Source organism: Siphateles boraxobius, unplaced genomic scaffold (genome assembly GCF_051911475.1).
Source record: "Siphateles boraxobius isolate OS27281-9 unplaced genomic scaffold, OSU_SipBor_1 65, whole genome shotgun sequence".
NCBI lineage: Eukaryota > Metazoa > Chordata > Actinopteri > Cypriniformes > Leuciscidae > Siphateles > Siphateles boraxobius.
In genome coordinates this window covers 835,338-858,014 of record NW_027509192.1, presented here as the reverse complement: position 1 = coordinate 858,014, position 22,677 = coordinate 835,338, and the positions used below count along the sequence as shown (strand labels likewise).

The window sequence follows — 22,677 nt, the reverse complement described above, 5'->3', positions numbered from 1 at the left end:
GTGATGGTGGGCCTGCAATAAAAGATTTGTGGATCATGCATTTTGATAATAGAGTGCCGAAGTTATGACGTCACTTTGTAGGACAACTCGGAAGTTAGCGGCGCATGGGTTCCCTCGATCGAAAAGCTATGCATTTTCCCATGGACTTTTGGAAAATCGCAAAAAATAAGATCTGTGTTCAACAAAGAGTTGTGACCCTTACACGTTTTGTCTATCAAGATAATCTTTACAAGTTAATCCAAAATGTAGTATAGCCTACATTTTGAAGCCTATATAAAGTTTAAAAAAACACAAGCAGACACAACAAAGTTTAAAAAGCCACAAGCAGGTTATAACTGGTGTGTTTTATGTCATAGATCAAAACGTGAAAATATTTAGAGGCTTTGTTAACCACAGACCTTATTTCAGGCGATTTAGAAAAAAAAACATCCAAAAAACCCATAGACTTTAGGGCGAGGGAACCGGAAGTGCTACAATGTTAACTCACTTCGGCTGTTTTGGCCTACAAAGTGACGTCATAACTTCGGCACTATATAGTCTAAATAGCATATTCTTATGAGCCTTTTCATAAAATGGTCAGAATATGTGATATCATTTTTAAAAAGCGCCAGTTTTGGGCCCGAAAAATTGGCAAACACTTAAACCCTTTCACGCATAGAGGTAATTGGAAAGCTGAAAAAGGATTTTATTTGATGGCATGGTTCCACATCAACCTCTCCGGTGGACACTAGTGCATCATATACACTGTCACCAGGGCTGGATTTATGGGGATGAGGGCCCCTGGGCTTGAGTTTATGTTTGGGCCCTACTTATGGTACAAACATCATTATGGAGTACCACAAATTACACAAAAATTAAAATGTGCTTTGAGATTCCTAGAACAATTAATATGCAACATGTCTATAGTCAAAGTTTAGTGGTAGGCTAATATTAAATAGTCATAATAGAATATAATGCAGGATGTGCTCTCTCGGTTGAGAGAAGATCAAAACTCTAATAATAAATCCAAGAGAAAACAGTATTTTTAAACTCATTGTCATAGCTATCTGTCCCCTTATGTCAGATTGTTAATTTTAGTCAACAAATTCAATCAGAATGCAAAAACACTGTGTATGGCTATTATGACCAAATACAAAGTCAGTATTGATAGAATGACCCATTATTTTCACGATTTTATATAATTTCATAACAGTATGTTTAATAGACTACAGTATCTCTTCAGTTCAGTTAAAACCAAAAACGTATACACTCTCCAAGTGGACATCTGAAAAATTTCTGAAAAAATATGTGTATTTATTTATATATTTAATATATTATAAATATAATATATTTAGTATATTTAAATCTTGTTTTTCATGCCCTAAGACAAATAAACATAAGTAAAAATTCCCTGGCTGAGGTCATAATTTATGTATGGAAGAGTTAATATTGGCCCATGCATAAATTGCTAACTATAAAAAAGAAAAATAGATATGGAATGGAAAATAGCCTGCTTTATTGTCCCTAATGTTATGTGCGCTCATTTCTATATGCAGACAGTTAATTAAAACAGGCCCTGAAACTTCCATGAACCTGCCACGTGAATCCCGATGAGTCCCACACTTCATTTTAAAAACGCCCCACACGAGCGTCTGACTTCAGTCGCGCTAATCATTCATCAGCGATGTCTGAGCTCTATTACGTTCACTGATACTTTTATCACTCATGAATATTTCTCTGAGTAGTGCGGGTCTTCTTGGCACCGTGCTGCCTCTTACTAGTTTCGAGAACGTGCTTTTGTTTCTCTTCAATGTAATTCACGCCACCGCCATCATTTTCCTCAACGTGTCCGTGTTTCTCTCCATCATGATGAACAGATGCCTGCGCAGAGAGAACCGCTTCATGTACATGCTCAGCACGAGTCTCAGTGACAGCTGCTCGGGCGTCTCCTATTATTATGCAGGAGTTATGGATGTACGCGATTATTATGGCTCCCCGACACGCACTTTTTACATCGTTCCCACTTTCCTGGGTCTGTCCTATATGGCGATTCTGGCCGCTCAGGCGGACCGGTACCACGCGGTCTCCGCGCCTTTCAAATACTCGCAGCGCATGACCCGAAACAGAACATTACTGGTGATTCTGGCCTACTGGCTTTATGCTTTTTTGATGGTGGCTGTTAATAATTTCGTGACTATTGGGGTCGCTGAAAAAGTGACGGGCATTGGTACTTTTGTGGCGAACATTTTCTCTGTGGTTATCATGATTGGCTTGAACTTCAAGCTGTTTTTCATCGCTAGATTTCAGCTAGAACGCGAACCGGCGAGCGCGGAACGGGACAACAAGCGCGCGTCCATTTACCTCATCATAATAGTTGCCATGTGTTTTCTGATCGCGTGGTTGCCATTGTTTCTTCATACAACTGTGTGTACTTTTAGGGGGACTCCGTGCTATCTGTTTAAAAATAATGGCACAGACCCTCTGCGCATTTTGTCCCGTCTCAATGCGATCATCACACCCGTGTTGTACATCAGGGGCTGTTCTGCACTCAGGAGCACTATATTCATTAAAGTCTGGAGAACACCATGCGCAGGATCAAAGGGTAAATCCAATATTACACACGTGCAGGCACAATCTCACAGGACATCTGAAAATAAGGATAAACTGTAAAAGAACAGAAGCAGCTGGGCTACTGGCAGTTTATTACCCGGAGTCCGGACATAATCCAGTAATATTATGGACATTTCCTTTAACCCTAAAACACAACACAACGAAGGGCAAATTTCAAATTACAGATGAAAAGCAGAAATACAGAAACTTTAAAACATAAATGGCACAAAAACATAAATGGTTATTAAATTAGCGGCCGCTAATTTAATAACAAATGATCATTTAGACGGAAGTGAATCAATCAAAACTAACTTTAGCTGGAAAAATCATTATTCAAGAACCACTATAAAACCAAACCAATCTCTGTTACCTTAAATTATATGTAAGTCTCTGTAAAGCTGCTTTGAAACATTCTTAAAAGCGCTATATAAATGAAGATGACTTGACTTAAATGAATATTCCCTATTTTTACTGATTTTTTGTGAAGGCCTGTAAATAAGAAAAGTCATACTCTTTCTGTAGACAACTGTTATATCAGGCTATATAAATTAAATCTGTATCCAGTAATGACAAATGAGTGGTGCTGGCCTGCACTTTTGTTAGTCCATTAGATCAATACTAACACAAATGATACACAGCAGGTCTGTATGTTTTTTTATATATATATAAAATGTAGCTTATTTTTGATGCACATGAAAGATAATATCACGCATAGCCTTATTTCCTTCCATAATCTTGTTTCACTCATAGGCCCTATATGTCTGAAAAAGCTCTCTTATCTCTTCTCAGAGTGAAACCACAGAATGTAGAGAAAACTGAAGACGGGATGTAGCACCGATCTTCAAGATCACTTCTACCACAAGCAAATGGACTTTTAAAAGGGCTTTATTTTTAAATATTCAATAAACATTTGTAAATCTAAAACACAAGTATGAGCAGTTTCATGTCCGTGTCCTTTTTTCCCGCTTAACATGTCTTGTATCTTGAAATAGTAGCATTATATTAGAGCAAATTATATTATTGCCTAAGCATTTTTATTATACGTTCGACTAACTTTAAGGGAGATAAATTATATAAAGTGCCAGGATGACATTGTGTGTGAAATGTTTGTACTAGCTATAAGAGTGATTTGCATCCAGTTTTCTGTTAATCTATTTATGCATCCAAAGACAATTAAAAAAATGTTATCCTGTTTTTTTTTATTCTTCAAGACCACAAGTACATTCCGACATAAACCATAGATAATTGTACCGTTAAAAAACAAACAAACAGCAAAAAAAATGAAAGGTTTATGTTGTGTTATGTTATGCCAAGGTTTTGCAAAAAGATATGTGACATCCTGGGACACTTAAAAGAAAGGAGTCTCATAAAACATATCCATTTTCCCTTTTGACCAGTAAGTAATATATTCCAATGAAAGAAAATCAAATATAACTTCATGCCACTCCAACAGTGGCAGTTTATCAGAGATCCAGTTAATAAAAATGTTCTTACGGGCAGCATAAGTAAGGAGATTAAACAAGTTCCTATTTGAAGAACTCTTTATTATTATCAGCAGCACCTAACAAAAAGTAAAGTGGACTGAGATCACATTTTGTATTAAATATAAGTATCCTACAACTCTGTAACCAATAGGCTTTAATATGTAAGTGCAGTGAGCAGTCACCCTCGTCGACTTTGCACTTCAGACATTGCAGAGAATAATTTGCACCTTTGCGTAACCGCGTAATTTGGAGATGATGTAAAAGTTTGAACTGTAGCTCACTTGATATTGCCGGTTACTGCCAAATTCAGTAGGACTTCCGATGAAGACCATGCTTATAATGAATTATAAGTATTACTATTCTATAAATATATTTATGAAGACTCATTAAGACCTATACTGCATTATCAGAACAGATATAGTTATATTTTTAAGTCATGCATTTGCTTATTTAGTCTAATCCGCATGCTCAATCTATTATATACTGATTCATAAGTATTAATTAGTCAGTCGTATGGTTCCATTTATGTATTTATAAAGATGCAACTTGCATTGCTAAAATGTTATTACATTATATATACAATGACTTTTTAGTAATTCAGATTTATTTATTTCAAATAAGTGAATATACTGTTATTAGTAGCCGTGTTTTGTTCTTATAAATACTTATTGCGAATGATAATTGGCACAGGTCATTGCAGGAAGGCAGACGAAGATGAAGAATAAAGTACTAATGCAAAGTTTAATGAGGGTAGGCTAATATAAACAGTACTTGAATGAATGAATGTGATTGATCACCAAAAATGAGGATAATTAATAGAACACAGATGAAACAAAGTGAGAACATAGGATGTAATTTTCTTAAAGCAAATATTAAGAAATCATGAAGATATGGTCATTATACATTTTAATAGTTTATTATTAGTATAATTTCAAACTGCTATAAGCAATACCATGAATATGGTTGAGGAGATATAGATTTTAATAAATCAAATTACCATTCATAATGCAAACATTAGCCAAAGACATAATTGATAACTAATTGGTACAGCAAGTGTCTGGAACTATTTTATATGTCATCATTTATAAATCAGTGTATAATGGATTATGAGCGTGAACATTGAAAAAGCAAATGCAAATAATTATATAAATGTAACTATAACTATTCTTATAATGCAGTTAATGAGTCTTTATTAATATATTTATAGAATAGTAATACTTATAAATAAGTATAAATGGGGCTATAATTCATTATGGTCTTCATAGAAAGTGTTACCCCAAATTGCACTGTTTTTTTTCTATTGGCTTTTTTTCCACAAGTATTTATTTTAGATGATACTAAATTGCACCTTTCTCAACATCCATAATATTCCTGTTCCTCCAAAACCTTTCACAAACCTTTTAACCCCCACTCTGCATTTGCCTCAGATAATTTACTTCTTTCTGAAATCACACACAGGGGTTGGATGATGAAAATGAAACACCTAACACAATCATTTATTGGTATAGAGTAGGGCCTCATTTTGCAGCCAATACAGCATCAGTTCATCTTGGGAATGACAGATACAAGTCCTTCACAGCGGACGGAGCGATTCTGAGCTGTTCCTCTTCCAGAACAGTGTCTGTTTTTTGACTCGCTCCTCCGAAATACCCCAACGTTGCTCAAAAATATTTAGATCTGGTGACTGTGGAGGCCTGGGAGATGTTCAACTTCACTTTCATGTTCATCAAACCATTCTTTCACCAGTCCTGCTGTGTGTATTGGTGCATTATCATGCTGATACACGGCCCCACCTTCAACTATTAGATGCACACGGTCCTCCAGAAGGGTTCGCTAGTCCTTGGCAGAGACGCATCCATCAAGTACAGTTGAGAAAGCCATGATATTGAAGCCCAAACCATCACTGATCCACCGCGTGCTTCACTCAGGACAGCATCAGTCCGTGTTCAGCCTCTTCGCTTCTTCTCTACAATAACTCCCACGGATGTGAGAAAGACAGTGAAGGTGGACTCATCAGAGAACAATACATGTTTCACATTGTTCAGATTTGCACTGTTGGCACCACTGAAACCAACATTTGGCATTGGCACGAGTGACTAAAGATTTGGCTATAGCAGCTCGACCATGAATATTGACTCTGTGAAGCTTTTGACGAACAGTTTTGGTGGAAACAGGAGAGTGGAGGTGTGTATTTAATTCAGTTGTGGTTTTATGTTTTTTGGATACAGTCTGGGTTACATCCCTCTCAGCGTCCTCTTGTGTCGTCAGTTACTCCTGTTGGATGTGGTTTGTCCTACATGGTGGTTTGCCAACATTACCCTGTATAGCATAGCTCTCCATACACCACAAAGACTTGCAGTCCTGGTCACAGCTGAGCCAGCGAGACACACACCAACAATATGTCCTCTTTTTACCTCGCATGTGTCTCCCGTTACGTTGTGTGGACTGTAATATTTTATGTGCTGTGCTATTGCTCTGCTAATTCAACCTTCACACTCGGCTCTTCCTGATGTAATGTAAAATCAGAGAAGATTGGCCACCAGGCATATACAGGTGGGAATCTTCCAACACTATAGACCTTATTCAGACCAGCGCCATGACAGGTATGAAAGTGAGGCTGTGAGGGATCGACTTGCTGTGTTTCCAATGGCATCCCCTGTAAAAAGCTGTATAAAGCTCCTAGATTACTTACAATTTTCCACAGTTTATATTTTCAGGAGTTTTGTCAACTGAAATTTCTTGGAAAGATATTTTTCCAGTGTTTCATGAGCAGAACAATCCAAAAATACATTAAATAACAGTACAGCCCATTGAAGAGATGCATGTCTGTCCCTCACAGCCTCGCTTTCATTCCCATTAAAAATCAAAGATGCTGTGAATAATGTCTATTGACCAGTGTTTCAGTTTCATTGTCAAACCCCTGTATTTAAATATAACTCCCTATAAAAAATGTAAGAAATCCTAAAAAAAAAAAAATAGTGCACTGTTTCCAAAATGCACTTCTTAGTATACTTAAGTATAAATAAGTACACATGAGTCATGGATTTGTGTATTAGCATTATTCTCAAAAGTAGTTCCTGCTTTCAAATTCATGTGTTTTTGTCCACTTTAACTCCATGATTGTGTTCTGGGTCAGGTCACTATTCATTAGCTCAGCTGCTGCAATTACCCCAATCATCATCACAGTCATAATAAGTCCCCAATAGATTCCCAATGAACTTTAAAAACAGATCAATGTTATGATCAGTCACTGTGCATTTGCTCTGCCTGGTTAACCATAGTAATGATAAAGATGTCCCTTGATAATCTGTTAAACAAAAGTCACCTTCCCATGTGTTTATTTATGTCCCAAAACACCCAGGTGAAAATAAATGCTTCTGACAGGATCCCGACTTAAGTGTGTATTTTGACATGTTTAATCATCGAATGACAATCCTTACAGCTTTACGGCCACACAGGACTCTGCTGTAGGTATAATTAAGCTGCTAATTAGTTATCCAATCTCTTATGAATGAGTGAAGGGGAAATCAAGTGCACTGAATAGATAGCTATGTGAAAAACAGGTGGCAGAAAACACTCCCCCTACGAGAATAAGACCATCACTTTACATTAAGCACAGGTGAATGCTTTTTCTTATTTTCATGGGTGTACGCCAGCAAAAAGTCTAAAAACAACAATGGAGATGATTGAATATTTGTGCAGCTTAAGTATCTTTTCAAAGCTTTTGTGTGTTTTCATATGTGATGTTTGCCATGTAAATATCCCAAGAATGCAAATGGGCTGGGTGAAAAAAGGAGACAGGTGGTGGGCCTTTTTTGTTTGTTTTTAAAAATAAGGTTAAAGTGCCATGCACCGAAAGCCTTGATATTAAATATTGCATATTAACCAAATAGGCTATCTCAAACACATTTTGCTACAAAAATGCTTAAATAATATTAATATTTAATCAAAATAAAAAATGAATCAAATCCATAGCGTTAATTAGTATTACGTGTCGTGATCGTAGACTTTTCAGAAAACTGGAACATTAGGCCTACTAGCTCTCTTCGTTGTTTTTCTTTCAAACCTATTTTAGTTAACCTTTACTTTAATTACGAAAAATATCACTAATATATTATTTTCATAAAACGGTGATATAATTTGTCGTGATATAAACATTACCTCAGAAATGTCGCGCTATCCTCTGTCGTCTCCTGTGCGCGCGCTGCTCGAGACGAAACGCGCGTTCTGTGGAGCGGAAGTAGTAAAAAGGGAGATATTTTCCCATATGAGATTATAAGATTTTTCATATGATTTATATTAACACGGAATCATGTGATTAAATGACAAAAATACTGTATTTAACGGGACAGTTAGATATTAATCATTTAAAACATTCAGTGAAACTATAAATCACACACACACAATGAAAAAGACTTACACGTTGCACACAATATGTCTGAATTATGTTTTGGGTTAATTTTCTTTCTTTAAAGTCAAGATGACTGGAATAAACTTTGAAACATTCAAGTCATAATATGATCTATGAACCACAAGGCCATGTGGAATTTATTGATAAATTATTCTGATAGCAGTAAGAGTTACATTTTTCAGACAATTAAATCTAGCAAAGATGCATGTAAAATATATTTTTATTTCTATCTCATGTAGAATATTGCATGTTCATGCCATGTGGAGAAGGAGGCATAACAGATACTCAAAATTATTGACAATTTCGAGGTTTCCATAAAGCCAGCATCTGTGATATTTGAGATATCTTGTGATATAACAAATGTGAGTTTTTGGGTTTTCCAGAAACCAGATAACAGAAGCAAATGTAAAGTGAGATTTGATTTTCACATGGCACTTGATCTTTTAAACTTTTCCTTTCTTGCTTTGGCTTGTAAGATCACATCTTGAAGATGAGAGCTTCATTCACAGAGGGTTCACACTGGAAAAAAAGGGAAAGAAAAGCTTTAAAGGCCAAAGTGCTTCAAAGATATTCAGTGTCCTTTTAATGTGTGACAAAGGCCTGCATATATGCCTAACTAGCCACGGCTCTGCCAGAAAGGCAATATTAATATTTTTAATATTTATAAATGTTATAAACATACTATTTAATATAGACTAGAGAATACTTAAAATGATCAATTCATAAAGGCACTTTTGGAAAATACAGCCTATTAGAGTTAATATATAAAATACATAATTTAATAATAAGAAAAAACATTTGACATAATTAGCCAGCCTATTTTGTTTTGAATTTAAAAAATAAACCATCACTACGTGAGTTGATTAAAAAAAAATGTCTCAGAGAAGGTCTGGTTAATTACATTCATATTTCAGTGTGTGCGGAGAGAACTTGGGAGAGTTTACCCTTTTCTTTTGCAGCATGCTGTTCTCCACACTTTACTTAGTAGGGTGCTCCTTAGTGCAGAACAGCCCCTGATATACAACAAGGGAGTCAGAACTGCATTCACCCGGGGCAGAATGCGCAGAGGGTCTGAACCCTCATTTCTGAACGTGTAGCACGTAGACCCCGCGAAGTTACACGCAATAACATGAAGAAAAATTGGCAACCATGCGATCAAAAAACATATAGCCACTATTATGATGAGGTAAATGGACGCGCGCTTGTTGTCCCGTTCCGCGCTCGCCGGTTCGCGTTCTAGCTGAAATCTAGCGATGAAAAACAGCTTTAAGTTCAAGCCAATCATGATAACGACGGTGAAAATGTTCGCCACAAAAGTACCAAAACTCGTCACTCTCCTAGCGACCCCCAAAGTCACCAGATTATTAACAGCCACAATCAAAAAAGCATAAAGCCAGTAGGCCAGAATCACCAGTAATGTTCTGTTTCGGGTCATGCGCTGCGAGTATTTGAAAGGCGCGGAGACCGCGTGGTACCGGTCCGCCTGAGCGGCCAGAATCGCCATATAGGACAGACCCAGGAAAGTGGGAACGATATAAAAAGTGCGTGTCGGGGATTCAAAATAATCGCGTACATCCATAACTCCTGCATAATAATAGGAGACGCCCGAGCAGATGTCACTGAGACTCGTGCTGAGCATGTACATGAAGCGGTTCTCTCTGCGCAGGGATCTGTTCATCATGATGGAGAGAAACACGGACACGTTGAGGAAAATGATCGCGGTGGCGAGAATAACATTGAAGAGAAACAAAAGCACGTTCTCGAAACTAGTAAGAGGCAGCACGGTGCCAAGACCCACATTGCTCTGAGAAATATTCATGAGTGAGAGTAGGCTTATTTGTAAATACACAGCTGTAAGATAAAGAATAGAGCCATTGCCATGCTGACATGTAGGCCTATACGAATGCACGAGGGCGCACACGAGTGCACGCTTTTAAAAACGCGCGCAAGAACGAAGGTATCTTTAGGTCTCTCCTGGGACAGATGATCATCAAAACAACATGCTAAGATTTTACTTTGAAATGTTAATTGGAGCGTAAGAATCTGATGATTAGAATTTATTGTAGCATGCTGAATGAGATGCATCTAAATTGCACTGGTGTTTTTCTCAAATCTAAAACTTTCAATTCTCTCTGAAAGAGATCCGATGGCCTTGCATAGATGTGTCAACATTTTTATTCATATGCAAAATTCATACAGTGTGTTTAGGTAATGTCCCTCAGCAATAATAATTAACATTGGTTGCAGTTTACATTTTGCTACAACTTTATCCGGAAGTATGCAATTTGAAGTAGGCCTATGCAAAATGTACACCATCCCATCTTTGCTCAATTCAATTGTTTTGTTTTGAGCCAATCATCTAAACCTAAATGCTATTACTAATCACTCAAACAACAGCTACCAGCTAATCAAAGTGCTAAGGATTCATTTAAAGGTGCATTGGAAAAGGGATGGAATTTGAAGTCAAAGGCCGACTGCATCACAGCGGCATGATGAAGGCTGTCCCAATACGAAGGCTGCTTCAAATACAGCCTCAAAATGCGTCCTTCGTTTTCCTGGTCAATAAAGGAAACAACAGATAGATCCTTTGCAGCTTTGCCTACCCCAGAATTCATTGCGTGCCGGTGATGACAGGTTTTTTTAAGAGAAATTGCTGGATTACCCTTTTAAATGTAAGCATTGGGTTTTAAATTAATCAAATAACTAATGATACAAATATAATTTAAAAAAGTTTTAAAGCGGTTCAAATGTGTTCTTATATCTTACAGAAACCGTGTTTCCACCACAGGAACTATCCCCAGGAAGAAGGGACTTTGAGGTGGTACTCTGTGTGTTTTGACTGCAGGAACAAGGGTTCAAGTCCCTTGAAGTGTCCCATGAAGTTCCAGGTAAAAATTTCCCCCTCAGAAAGTCCCTGCTCGCGAAGTAGCCTAGTAATTTTTCAAAGTTCAGGAACTTTTGGGGACGGGACTTGGGCACTGAACATGCTGATTGGTTGAGTTTACACAGCATTTTTATTGGTTGACTCCATGCTGCATTTTATTTCATTCACCATTTTTTTGCGGTCTGTTGCGTATGAAGGTAAATTAGTAGCAAAACTCGAGAGCACGTAGATGTCAATTTGAGAACTTATACAATTATATATTCGTACTTGTACGCGAACATTTACACTCACAGCTCCGAAAACCTGTAAAATAAAAATGTGAACTTGAACGCTGAGATTTGCACTTGCAGACAATAGTCACAAACCTGTATTCTTAATTTGAAGCTGCAGACAAGCAGTCACAAATGTGTAAAATGCCATTCACAAAGATACAATGACAGACACAAATTTGTAATACAAATTTCACTTCTTCCAAGATTTAAATTCGCAGTAAAGCCTCAAATTGGCACTTGCAACTTCTCAAATCTGTCACTGCAAGTTCAAATTTCGCGCCTTGACTTTTGCTACTCTTTTCGCGATATATTAGGTGCAAAACTAACTTGTGCACTTGCAACTCAGTGGCGGCGAGAGAGGAAGGGGGGCGGGAGCGGGGGTGATCAAAGGAGCCGTTTTATTGGTTGGCGCCTAGCCAATGAAATGGGACTTCTGTTATTTGTGAAGATGTCACGAAACCCGTTTGTGATGGACCGTTATTAAAAGTAATAAATGATATTATCAAACTCACTTAACAACACCATACTAATTAAGCATAGCCTTGTAGGCTACAGAAAAGCCAATGAGCCCAGAATATGACGAAAGAAAGCAAATATGTGTTAAGTGCAAATAAACCTGCTGCCTGCAGTTTTATTTATAATAACAAATTGTGTGTGTTTGTTTTTATAACGGTTGGTCCATTAAGCCTCATGAAGCGTTTTCTTGATTTTCTATGGGAGGGAAATGCTTATCGTACAATTAAACGCATGCAAATTACTTTTTAATTAGTAGGCATGGTGTTTCCTGAGTTTGACCTTTTCAAACCACTGTCTTTAATGCATTGTGCTCATATTCTGTGTTGATCTGCTTTTCTGTACATAGCCTGCATTATTAGTATGGGGTTGTTTACTGAGTTTGATAATATCATTTATTTCTTTTAATATCAGCTTAATGCATTAAGCTATGTTAGCATTTCAGATCTTTATTTTTTTAATGCAACATTAAATATACAAAAGATTTGTACATGCATAGCCCGCCCTATACACCTCACAACAACACCTTTAGCGTTTCAGATCATATTCAGATCGTCTCCGAGAAGCGGGTTTCGTGATATCATCACATATAACAGAAGTCCCATTTTATTGGCTAGGCGCCAACCAATAAAACGGCTCCTTTGAACACCCCCACTCCCGCCCCCCTTCCTCTCTCGCCGCCACTGAGTTGCAAGTGCACAAGTTAGTTTTGAATCTAAAAAATCGCGAAAAGAGTAGCAAAAGTCAAGGCGCGAAATTTGAAATTGCAGTGACAGATTTGAGAAGTTGCAAGTTCCTACTTGAGGTTGTAGGCCTACTGCGAGTGTGAATGTAAGAATACGTGCAAATATATGGTAGGCTACAAGTTAGTGTCTGTCATTGTATTTTTGTGAATGGCATTTTACAAATTTTTGACTGCTTGTCTGCAGCTTCAAATTCAGACTACAGGTTTGTGACTATTGTCTGCGAGTGCAAATCTTAGCATTCAAGTTCAGATTTTTATTTTACAAGTTTTCACATTGAAGCTGTGAGTGTACATTTTAGCGTACACGTACGAATATTTATTGTACAAGTTGTCAAATTCACATCTACGTGTTCCCGAGTTTTGCTACCAATTTACCTTCATAGTTGCGATGCAGGCAGTTGTTTGCAATTCGAATCAACAATGGAGTTTAAAAAATAGAACCGATGGACCTATGACGATGTTCATGCTGACTTAAGATTATATGCAGAGGACGAAATCCAGCGGGACCTGAAAAGTTGCGCACAGTCCTACGTCACTGGACTAATTTGCCTGAACTTCATGGTACTTTAAACCGCGATGGAAACGCAGACAACAACAGTACTGGGGGGGGAAAGTTCCTGTGACAAATTGTTCCAGGTAGTTCCAGTGGAAACAGGGCTAGAGATCCGATTTTATATTTATACTCTTTAGTACCGAAATGGACCATAGTGAACATATTTAGACAGATTGTAAACCTTGTTTTTATTCAGACAATTGATATTCAAAAAGTCCAGTAGAATAACTTGATTGCCGGTCGTCAACAGCAGTAATTTAATAATCATAAGTCATTTAATAATCATTTGAAAATTTGCAAACTGGCAGCTCTTGTAGCAAGATGAAAAGATTTATCTTGAGCTCTGTCATGGAAACTAGCATGTACAAACTTTAATTAAACATTTAATAATCAATTAAAAAGGAATTATACCTGTATGATATTGCGCTGTAGCATCATTGGACCAGCGGTTTGGAAAATGGATGGATGGATGATTCAAGTTTATTATGGCAGCGCAGTGGACCAGTAGTAGAACAACATGAATACTTTATCTTGGATATTATGACCTTTAACCAATTTGAACCAACAATGGTCACCTAATCCTTTGATTTCACGTGATAATTTTCAGTTGAGTTAGATAAATGTGCGTATATATACCCAATCTCTTGTTAGGTGAGAATCTTTAGATTCTTCCAGTGTCCTCTTTTTGGCATGTGTTTTTTTATTATTTGCATTGCTAATACCTTCTTTGCTGTGATGGCATGTTGCAGTAACCATCTTTATCCAGTTCGGCACACTACATAAAAACTCAAAATGCACTTTGACCCCTTTTGAGCGATCATATCAATGGCATCTTGCAGAAGGAAAAGCCTGTCAAGATGTTCCTAAATTGTTTGTCTGCTCTCAAATTGCATCATTAACAAAAACATATTGTGATCTATATTTGTGTATCTGCCTGATTAACCACAGTAATGATCTCCAAACGGGATTTTTATCTCTTGTGATCCTCTGTTGGGCTACAGATTTGGGCTACTAGCCCTGTATTTGGATTTCGTCACTCCTAATAGTCTTATAATCACACAGGGCTTATGCTTATCCACTTTGGGTGCATTTAAGCTTTTAATTAGTTAGCCAGTCTCTTTACGAATGGGTGCATATGTCAACTTGAGGAAATCAGGTACACTTCAACTAATATCAAAGGGGGAAAAACAACAACAAAAGGACTCCTCCAAGACTAACTATCACAACACACTGAACACAGATGAACATTTTGCTTACCTGAAACCATAATAGACATTTTGTTCTCAATGGGTTTTGCTTCAGGGACCAGATTCTACATTTGACATCAAGTGATGTCTGTAAACAAAACATTAACATGAACTGACATAGAACAAACACTAGGCCCAATTAAATGTTAAAACTATGTTTAGCCTCATTCTAAGTGGGTTTTTTTTGTTTTACTTGGCATAGTTTTGTTCAGGGTTTTCAAATAAGAGGGCTATTAGGTCCTATTAGATGACTTTTTCAAAAAATATCAAATGAAAATAGGCAGACACGCAACTAAGGTGCATTTAATCACTTTAAACTTCCAAGGCCATATCCCAGAGCCATACCGGCCACAGCCCCTACCCCAGCAGCCATAATCGCCTGCTTGCCAAATCCCCTTGAATTGCTATTAGGGGCCATTCCCATGCTCTGCACTGACTGGGCAAAAGGTGATCTGCCCCCTTGCCCATAGCCACCGTAGTTGCCCCCATAGCCTGGGCTCATTATTTTGTTGTTGGGGTTCCAGTAAGGATACTGTGCCGCTCCACCTGCCCCTGCACCTGCAACACCTCCCCCAAACTGGTTAGGGCTGGAACCTCCTCGGACTGGATAACCTGGATAAGAGCCTCCAGCTGGATAGGGGTTTCCTCCGGCTTGTCCAGGATACCTGTTGAAACCTGCTCCCCCTGGATAGCCACCCTGTGCTGGGTAACCACCTTGGGCTGGGTAACCACCTTGCGCAGGATAGCCACCTTGGGCAGGGTTTCTACCTTGGGCTGGGTAACCACCTTGGGCTGGGTTTCTACCTTGGGCTGGGTAACCACCTTGGGCTGGGTAGCCAGCTTGGGCTGGGTAGCCACCTTGGGCTGGGTATCTACCTTGGTTAGGGTTTCCTTGACCTGGATTAGAGCCAGCTGGTGGATATCTGCCCTGGCTAGGGTACCCGCCTCCAGTACCAGGATAGGGGGGTGGATTCTGGTTTGGTACTTGAGGTTGGCGAGGATATGTCAACTTGAGGAAATCAGGTACACTTCAACTAATATCAAAGGGGGAAAAACAACAACAAAAGGACTCCTCCATGACCAACTATCACAACACACTGAGCACAGGTGAACATTTTTCTTACCTGAAACCATAATAGACATTTTGTTCTCAACGGGTTTTGCTTCAGGGACCAGATTCTACATTTGACATCAAGTGATGTCTGTAAACAAAACATTATCATGAACTGACATAGAACAAACACTAGGCCCAATTAAATGTTAAAACTATGTTTAGCCTCATTCTAAGTGGGTTATTTTTGTTTTACTTGGCATAGTTTTGTTCAGGGTTTTCAAAGAAGAGGGCTATTAGGTCCTATTAGATGACTTTTTCAAAAAATATCAAATGAAAATAGGCAGACACCCAACTAAGGTGCATTTAATCACTTTAATTCCAGTGACGGTAACATTATACACATTTTCAACATTCACAACATCTCAAAAGCATAACATTACATATGCAGCTGAGTAACAATAAGGCATTAAGCATTGCATTCTGTTGATTATCCATCGGTTGCCACAGTCCCTCTTGATCGAGATGGTCCTCACTGCAGAACATGAAATCCACGGGGAGGAGTCGGATCCAGATCCAACTCCTCCCACCTTACATATACCTAAACCTACCCATCTCTGCCCCCTGATCCCTAAACCCACCCCTAATCCTATCCATCTCCACCCCTTGGATCTTGATCCGACTCCTCCCCGTGGATCTCATGTACTGCATTGAGGTGCTACTGTCTTGATCAGGGGTTCCCATCCACCCAAACACTGCACATTTTGCATCGTCTCCTTAATCAAACACACCCAATTCAGGTCATCAACTCATTCATATGGACTTCAAGATCTGAAATAGGTGGCAGACAAAGGAGAGATTCAAAATGTGTGTGTGTGTGGGGAGGGGTCCAAGAACATGGTTGAGAACCCCTGCTCTAGATAAATGAAGTTGGGTTGATAATCTAACTGAATTTTCAGCAGTAATGTTCAGAGAAACCTCGGCACCAAGATACTGATAAAGATTTTCATATTTTCAACTTAATATAAAATACTGTTTTATCTCAGTGAGCAGTGGATGAGCTGCATGAGTGTTTCTGTCATATTACATCTGATATGGATGAAACTGACACACAGGACAGGAGTATTATCATCCATATCTAGTTGAAACCAAAAAGCTATGATTACATAAACATTCACTAAGGAGCCATTCACACAAAATGTTTAAAAGCTTAATGTCCTTCAGCTTGATACGGCAATATAAAAACACAGTATTTTTACTGCAAAAGATTCATTGGTCAAAGATGTTTGTGTGGTGGATGTTTATATAGAAAAACAATTGAGTAGAACGCAAAATAATGCTCTGTATGAACGGCCCCGGAGAAGTAAAAATAACAAAACCAACAGTGGAGGACTTTGAAAAGACACTTAAATGTTCATAATATTACTTTAAAATAAATAAGTACATCAGTAGAATGTTAATCCGTTAGTTAACAGTCTAAACAATCAAAATAAAAATACAACAAATTTCAATTTCAACTACGCAAGTAGAAGTGCCATCATAAGGACAGAACTGGAAGCCACCATTTCATGTCTTAAAAATAATCATGGTTTGTTGTAATAGCAGTTGCTAGAAGAAAACAATGACTCAAATGTCAATGCCGTGCACAACGTTTAAACTGGAGATAGTAAAGTGTTCATGCAGTATGCTGTCTTGGAAGAGAAGTTAGTGTTCATCAAACCACATGCGAGAAGGAGGCAGTGATGGAAGGTGAATGGTGTAGAAAAACTGCCGGAAACTACTAAAAAATGTCAAACTGTTAGGTGGCTCATGTTGCAATGTAGTGGAGTAACTATCAAGGAGTCGTTGTGTGAAGGGAAAGTACTTTCTGTCAAATCTTCAAATAGTCCTTTGAAAATACCTTGTCTTAAGTCTCAACAACACCCAAGACAAATTCCTCAGATTATATGTGATAGGTGTGAGCGGTCCATTTCTCAGTCTGACTCAATGGCTTTATGGGGTTTATCCTTTTCTACAATGTCAGTGTAGCAGACAACTGAAGATAAGAGACAGAATGCTAGTAGCGAGTAGCATGACTCCATGGCCATGGGGTCCAGGTAAATCACCATTACTGGGGTTGGATTTAGTATCCAAGCCACTGCGATCCTGCACCTGTTTTTCTGCATGCTGTTCCGCATAGACCATGTACAGCTCGACACATCGTCGTGCTTTCATTTGCTCAATTAGTACAGGATAGCCAATCTCCATAATGCTAACAGTGTCGCCGTCATCATCACTGGCTCCTGCTTCTCCTTCCTGGGTCTGCTTTTGAGGTTGACTGGATATTTCGTCTGGGTTTGAGACTATAAATGAAGGGGCATCTGTACTGGCTCTTTCAGCAGTGCTGTTGTTGCTTGTGGCATTTTCTTGAGTGCCGTTAGGATCATCTTCTACTTCTGCTGCTTGAGCCTCAAAGAGGTCAATGGATCTCCTTGGTCTTTCTTCCGGTTTCTCTCGAAGCAAGTCAGTCCTCTTAATACACTTGTCCATGTACTTCTCATAGGACTCTGGTGGAGGATTCTGGAAGATGTCATAAGGGTTACCATTTCCTTGTACCACAGAGGTAGATCCTGCTTCACCTGGCTTTCCGCCTTGGGAGTTAAGGTTAGGGTTTCCATTCATGTTACTTTCGGGGGGAGTTTGGCCATAACGTTTGTACATGTAGTTATTGTAGTAGTATTCCTCCTGTGGATTGTGGAAATTGAAGCGGGGACGAGGGAAACTTCCAAGGCCATATCCCAGAGCCATACCGGCCACAGCCCCTACCCCAGCAGCCATAATCGCCTGCTTGCCAAATCCCCTTGAATTGCTATTAGGGGCCATTCCCATGCTCTGCACTGACTGGGCAAAAGGTGATCTGCCCCCTTGCCCATAGCCACCGTAATTGCCCCCATAGCCTGGGCTCATTATTTTGTTGTTGGGGTTCCAGTAAGGATACTGTGCCGCTCCACCTGCCCCTGCACCTGCAACACCTCCCCCAAACTGGTTAGGGCTGGAACCTCCTCGGACTGGATAACCTGGATAAGAGCCTCCAGCTGGATAGGGGTTTCCTCCGGCTTGTCCAGGATACCTGTTGAAACCTGCTCCCCCTGGATAGCCACCCTGTGCTGGGTAACCACCTTGGGCTGGGTAACCACCTTGCGCAGGATAGCCACCTTGGGCAGGGTTTCTACCTTGGGCTGGGTAACCACCTTGGGCTGGATAACCACCTTGGGCAGGGTTTCTACCTTGGGCTGGGTAGCCACCTTGGGCGGGGTAGCCACCTTGGGCTGGGTAGCCACCTTGGGCTGGGTAGCCACCTTGGGCTGGGTAGCCACCTTGGGCTGGGTATCTACCTTGGTTAGGGTTTCCTTGACCTGGATTAGAGCCAGCTGGTGGATATCTGCCCTGGCTCGGGTACCCGCCTCCAGTACCGGGATAGGGGGGTGGATTCTGGTTTGGTACTTGAGGTTGGCGAGGATAGTTTCCAGGGGCCGAGTGTGTCCCATGTGAGGTGCCTTTATTGCTGCTGCTGCCACCTTTGCTGCTGCCACCTTTGCTTCCTGTGCTGCTTCCACCTTTGTTTGAGCCAATCTTGCCCAAGCTAAATCCGCCTTTACCACCCCCGCTTCGTTTGGCCAAAACAGACACCACAAGAGCCAGGCAAAGAAACAGTACTGTTAGGCGACCCATCTCTGTGGAAAAAAGAGAGAGAGCTTCAATGAAAACAATCAGAGATCATTTTCAAAGTTGTCAATTTTGGTATGTCACATTTACATACATGACTGGTTATACTTAATGGTCTGATAATGTAATTATTAATATTCAAGTTGCACTTGATACAGAGTCAATAACAGAAATTCAAATGGAATCTCAAATGAGTGTATCTATGAACTAGCATTTCAAACAGCGTCATACTTGTAAAGAGGATTGGCTCGTTCCTACGATGGTAGTATCAAAATCTTGTAGTAAGTATATACACACTAGTGATGCACAATTAATCATATCGCAATCACGATGTCAAGCCTGTGCGATTATGGGCTATGACGCAAAATGCTGCGATTTTATGAAATAAATAAATGCATGTGTGGGCATAACAACCCGTTCTCTCTGAGAGCTGTTTGCTCATTTTCTAAATCGCTAATAAAAAGAAGACCAGTCAGTTTCAGAATAGGCAGTGGCACATGTGGCATGTATGGTCATGTTGTGACTTTGACTGTGATCGCGTTATACTGCAGATAATCTGCGATTCAGAAGGGCCAAGTTATAAAAAATAACAAATTAATTTCAGGTGGGTCGCGGGTCGATGAGATATAAATTATTAATGTAAGACACAGAACTCTTATTTCAAGGTAAAATGCAACAAACGTGCGTCACTTACTTTTGTTTTCAACAACGCATTTCTCTTCAGGGAAAAGCAATCAAGGAAAACATGCCTAGAGCACTTTCTAGTGGTTCACCTCTCAAGTGATAATTAGAGCTTTTTAGAAAGAGGGGTTACACTTTATTTTAAGGTGTCATTGTTACAGTGTAATTAATATATTTAAGTACTGAGTAATATTAAGCAACTACATGTACTTACAATAGGGGATAGGGTAGGATTAGGATTTGGTTGAGGGTTAATTGCATGTAATTATGCATAATTTACTGTTATTACTATAGTAAGTACATGTAACATATGCAACAAGGACACTGTAAAATAAGGTATTAGCTACCGAAAGAGGATTTGGAAGTACCAGTTGTTGCTTTGTTTTTGTTTTTTAAAATGACCAACAACAGTTTTACTGGTTTGATTGAGTGTGAACCACACATTTATATCCAGTGTGCTTTTTAAAGGATTTATACAAAGCTTATGTTACATCCTGGTTAAATGTCCCTGTTTGTTTGGACAGAATGTTCAAAATATCTTATTTTATTGTTCTATTTATTTTATTTAGCTGTACTATTGAGACTATAACAAGTTTGCAGTAATGCAAATATGTTATTTATTTTATTTTTAAATTATTTTAATTTGAAAACACTGCATTTAGTTGTTGCTAGTTTGAGTTGAGAAATACACATTTCAGCATTATCAGTAATCTGTGTGTGTATTTTCCTTGAGAACCAAGCAAGTTGACTCATGATACCATTTGTTTATTATATCTAAATCGCAATATTGACCTCAATAATAGCAATATGACATTTTCCCCAAATCGTGCAGCCCTAATACACACTCACTAAATAGCAAGAAATATATGTATGTAAGACAATATTTAAAGCTTTGGAATCTGCAGAAGGAAAATGAAAGCTGGAGCCCACAGTGACAGACGATGATTATGCTTTACAAGCAAGTAAAGCAAGAATTCAATCATAAAAAACAAACCTTTCCTAATTAACATTGAAATTAACTTTAAGATACTGACACTTCAGATTTAAGAGTTTAAAAGTGTCAAAGTAGCTCCATATAAAAGAAACTGTGGCTACTGGGACTGTATCTCAGTACCTATAGCCCAAGTCAAACGCCCAATTACACAATTAAGATTTTGTTTAGCATGGTGACTTCAAACATCCAGTTTCCAAATTATCTCAAAATAGGATAATTTATGTAGCTTCCAAACTAAAATTCCAGCATCATCAGATTTTTATAATAGTTTTAGGGTAGCAAATGAACACATTAAAAACACACGCAAGGTGGGGCAAGTTTTAACAATATGTTAGAAATGTATAGAATTTGTATAGAATGATTTTAAAATGTGTTGCCTGCCTTTTATATTTTTTATTTAACATTTTAAATGCCCATTGCCCTTTGTGAGTTTGCCCCATATAGTGTAACATTAATAAGGTAAACATGAACTGTATATATTTTTTTTCCTTTCTTTTCTTTCTTCAGATCAATAACGGTGGAAATTTAGTTTTTTTTTGAGTAAAGACGTTATATTTTGGTGCAACATTTGACAAATAGTAACGAGTAAAAAACGTGACTTGCCACCTAATGTGCTCAGATTTGTCAACAAATGTATGACGTAACAATATATTATTTCACTATAATTGTCTAGTTTAACAACCCATCATGCTCATATGAGTATCTTAGTAACTTTACATGCCTACCGACAAAAGTATTTACAGCAATGATAAGGGTGAGTGTGTATCGGTCTGCGAATCTCTATGAGTGAGTGTGTGTGTCTCTCGCTGTATGGAGGCCATTTTCAACACCTATTCGTGGCTTTACGTCAGGATGAGCAGAACAAAATTCATCCAAATAACGTTACTCATATTTGATACATCGGAATATATCAAACTAAATGATCCAATAACAACAACACGCAGTTTATTTTATTTTCCTTTTATACAACATTATTTAATCGTTCACGGTCGATGGATATAATATGTATCGATGTGTTGAATATAATATGTAAATATTTGAAGTCGATACGCCGATTTATAAAACATGTAAACAAAATCAGGCCTCTGGTCGCGCGTAAATTCACAAATGCTTTAAATAGCGGACCTATAATAGGCGTGTGACCGTAAACTGCACCTGTTATTATAATGCAAAAGGAGTAGTTCCAATAAACCGGTGACTGGTTTATAACATAATAGCTCTGTCTTCACTAAAACAAAACCTGTTTTAATAACGTACCTTCGTGTTGATTTCAGAGCGTTGTCCTGGGTGAACGTTTTCCCTGGGATGCGCGACGCCGTTATGACGATGAAACTTTCCACTGCTGTGCGCGCTCACGAGATGACTAGCTGCCGCCATCTGCGCATGCGTACTGATTATAATCCTTCATCTGACAGTTTACCAGAACTGTCGTGGGGATTCTCGGTAGAGCTTAATCATGTTTACTTAATATATTTACTCATTTAGCTTGAACATAACCTTATAAATGCTTAAGAAAACAGCATTAGTAGTACATCGTTTTGTTCCCAT

General features: G+C 38.6%; 1 protein-coding gene across 3 annotated transcripts; it reads right to left on the bottom strand.

The window, feature by feature from the left end:
- Positions 1-16,105: 16,105 nt before the first annotated feature.
- Positions 16,106-22,497, bottom strand: prnprs3 (prion protein, related sequence 3). Of its 3 annotated transcripts, none has more exons than XM_077210058.1 (3): positions 22,387-22,497; positions 19,016-19,462; positions 16,743-18,979 (listed from the first exon to the last, which is right to left on the bottom strand). In XM_077210058.1, exons 2-3 carry the CDS (start codon positions 19,458-19,460, stop codon positions 17,769-17,771), a joined length of 1,656 nt encoding a protein of 551 aa, XP_077066173.1. In that variant the 5' UTR covers positions 19,461-19,462; positions 22,387-22,497; the 3' UTR covers positions 16,743-17,768. The 3 variants fall into 3 exon arrangements, with proteins under 3 accessions (XP_077066172.1, XP_077066173.1, XP_077066174.1); XM_077210059.1 differs by having other exon boundaries at positions 19,052-19,462; XM_077210057.1 differs by having other exon boundaries at positions 16,106-19,462.
- Positions 22,498-22,677: the final 180 nt, after the last annotated feature.

Bases quoted from the DNA above. Each gene is read 5' to 3' on its own strand.
- prnprs3 (XM_077210057.1), bottom strand. From the start codon at position 19,460: ATGGGTCGCCTAACAGTACTGTTTCTTTGCCTGGCTCTTGTGGTGTCT.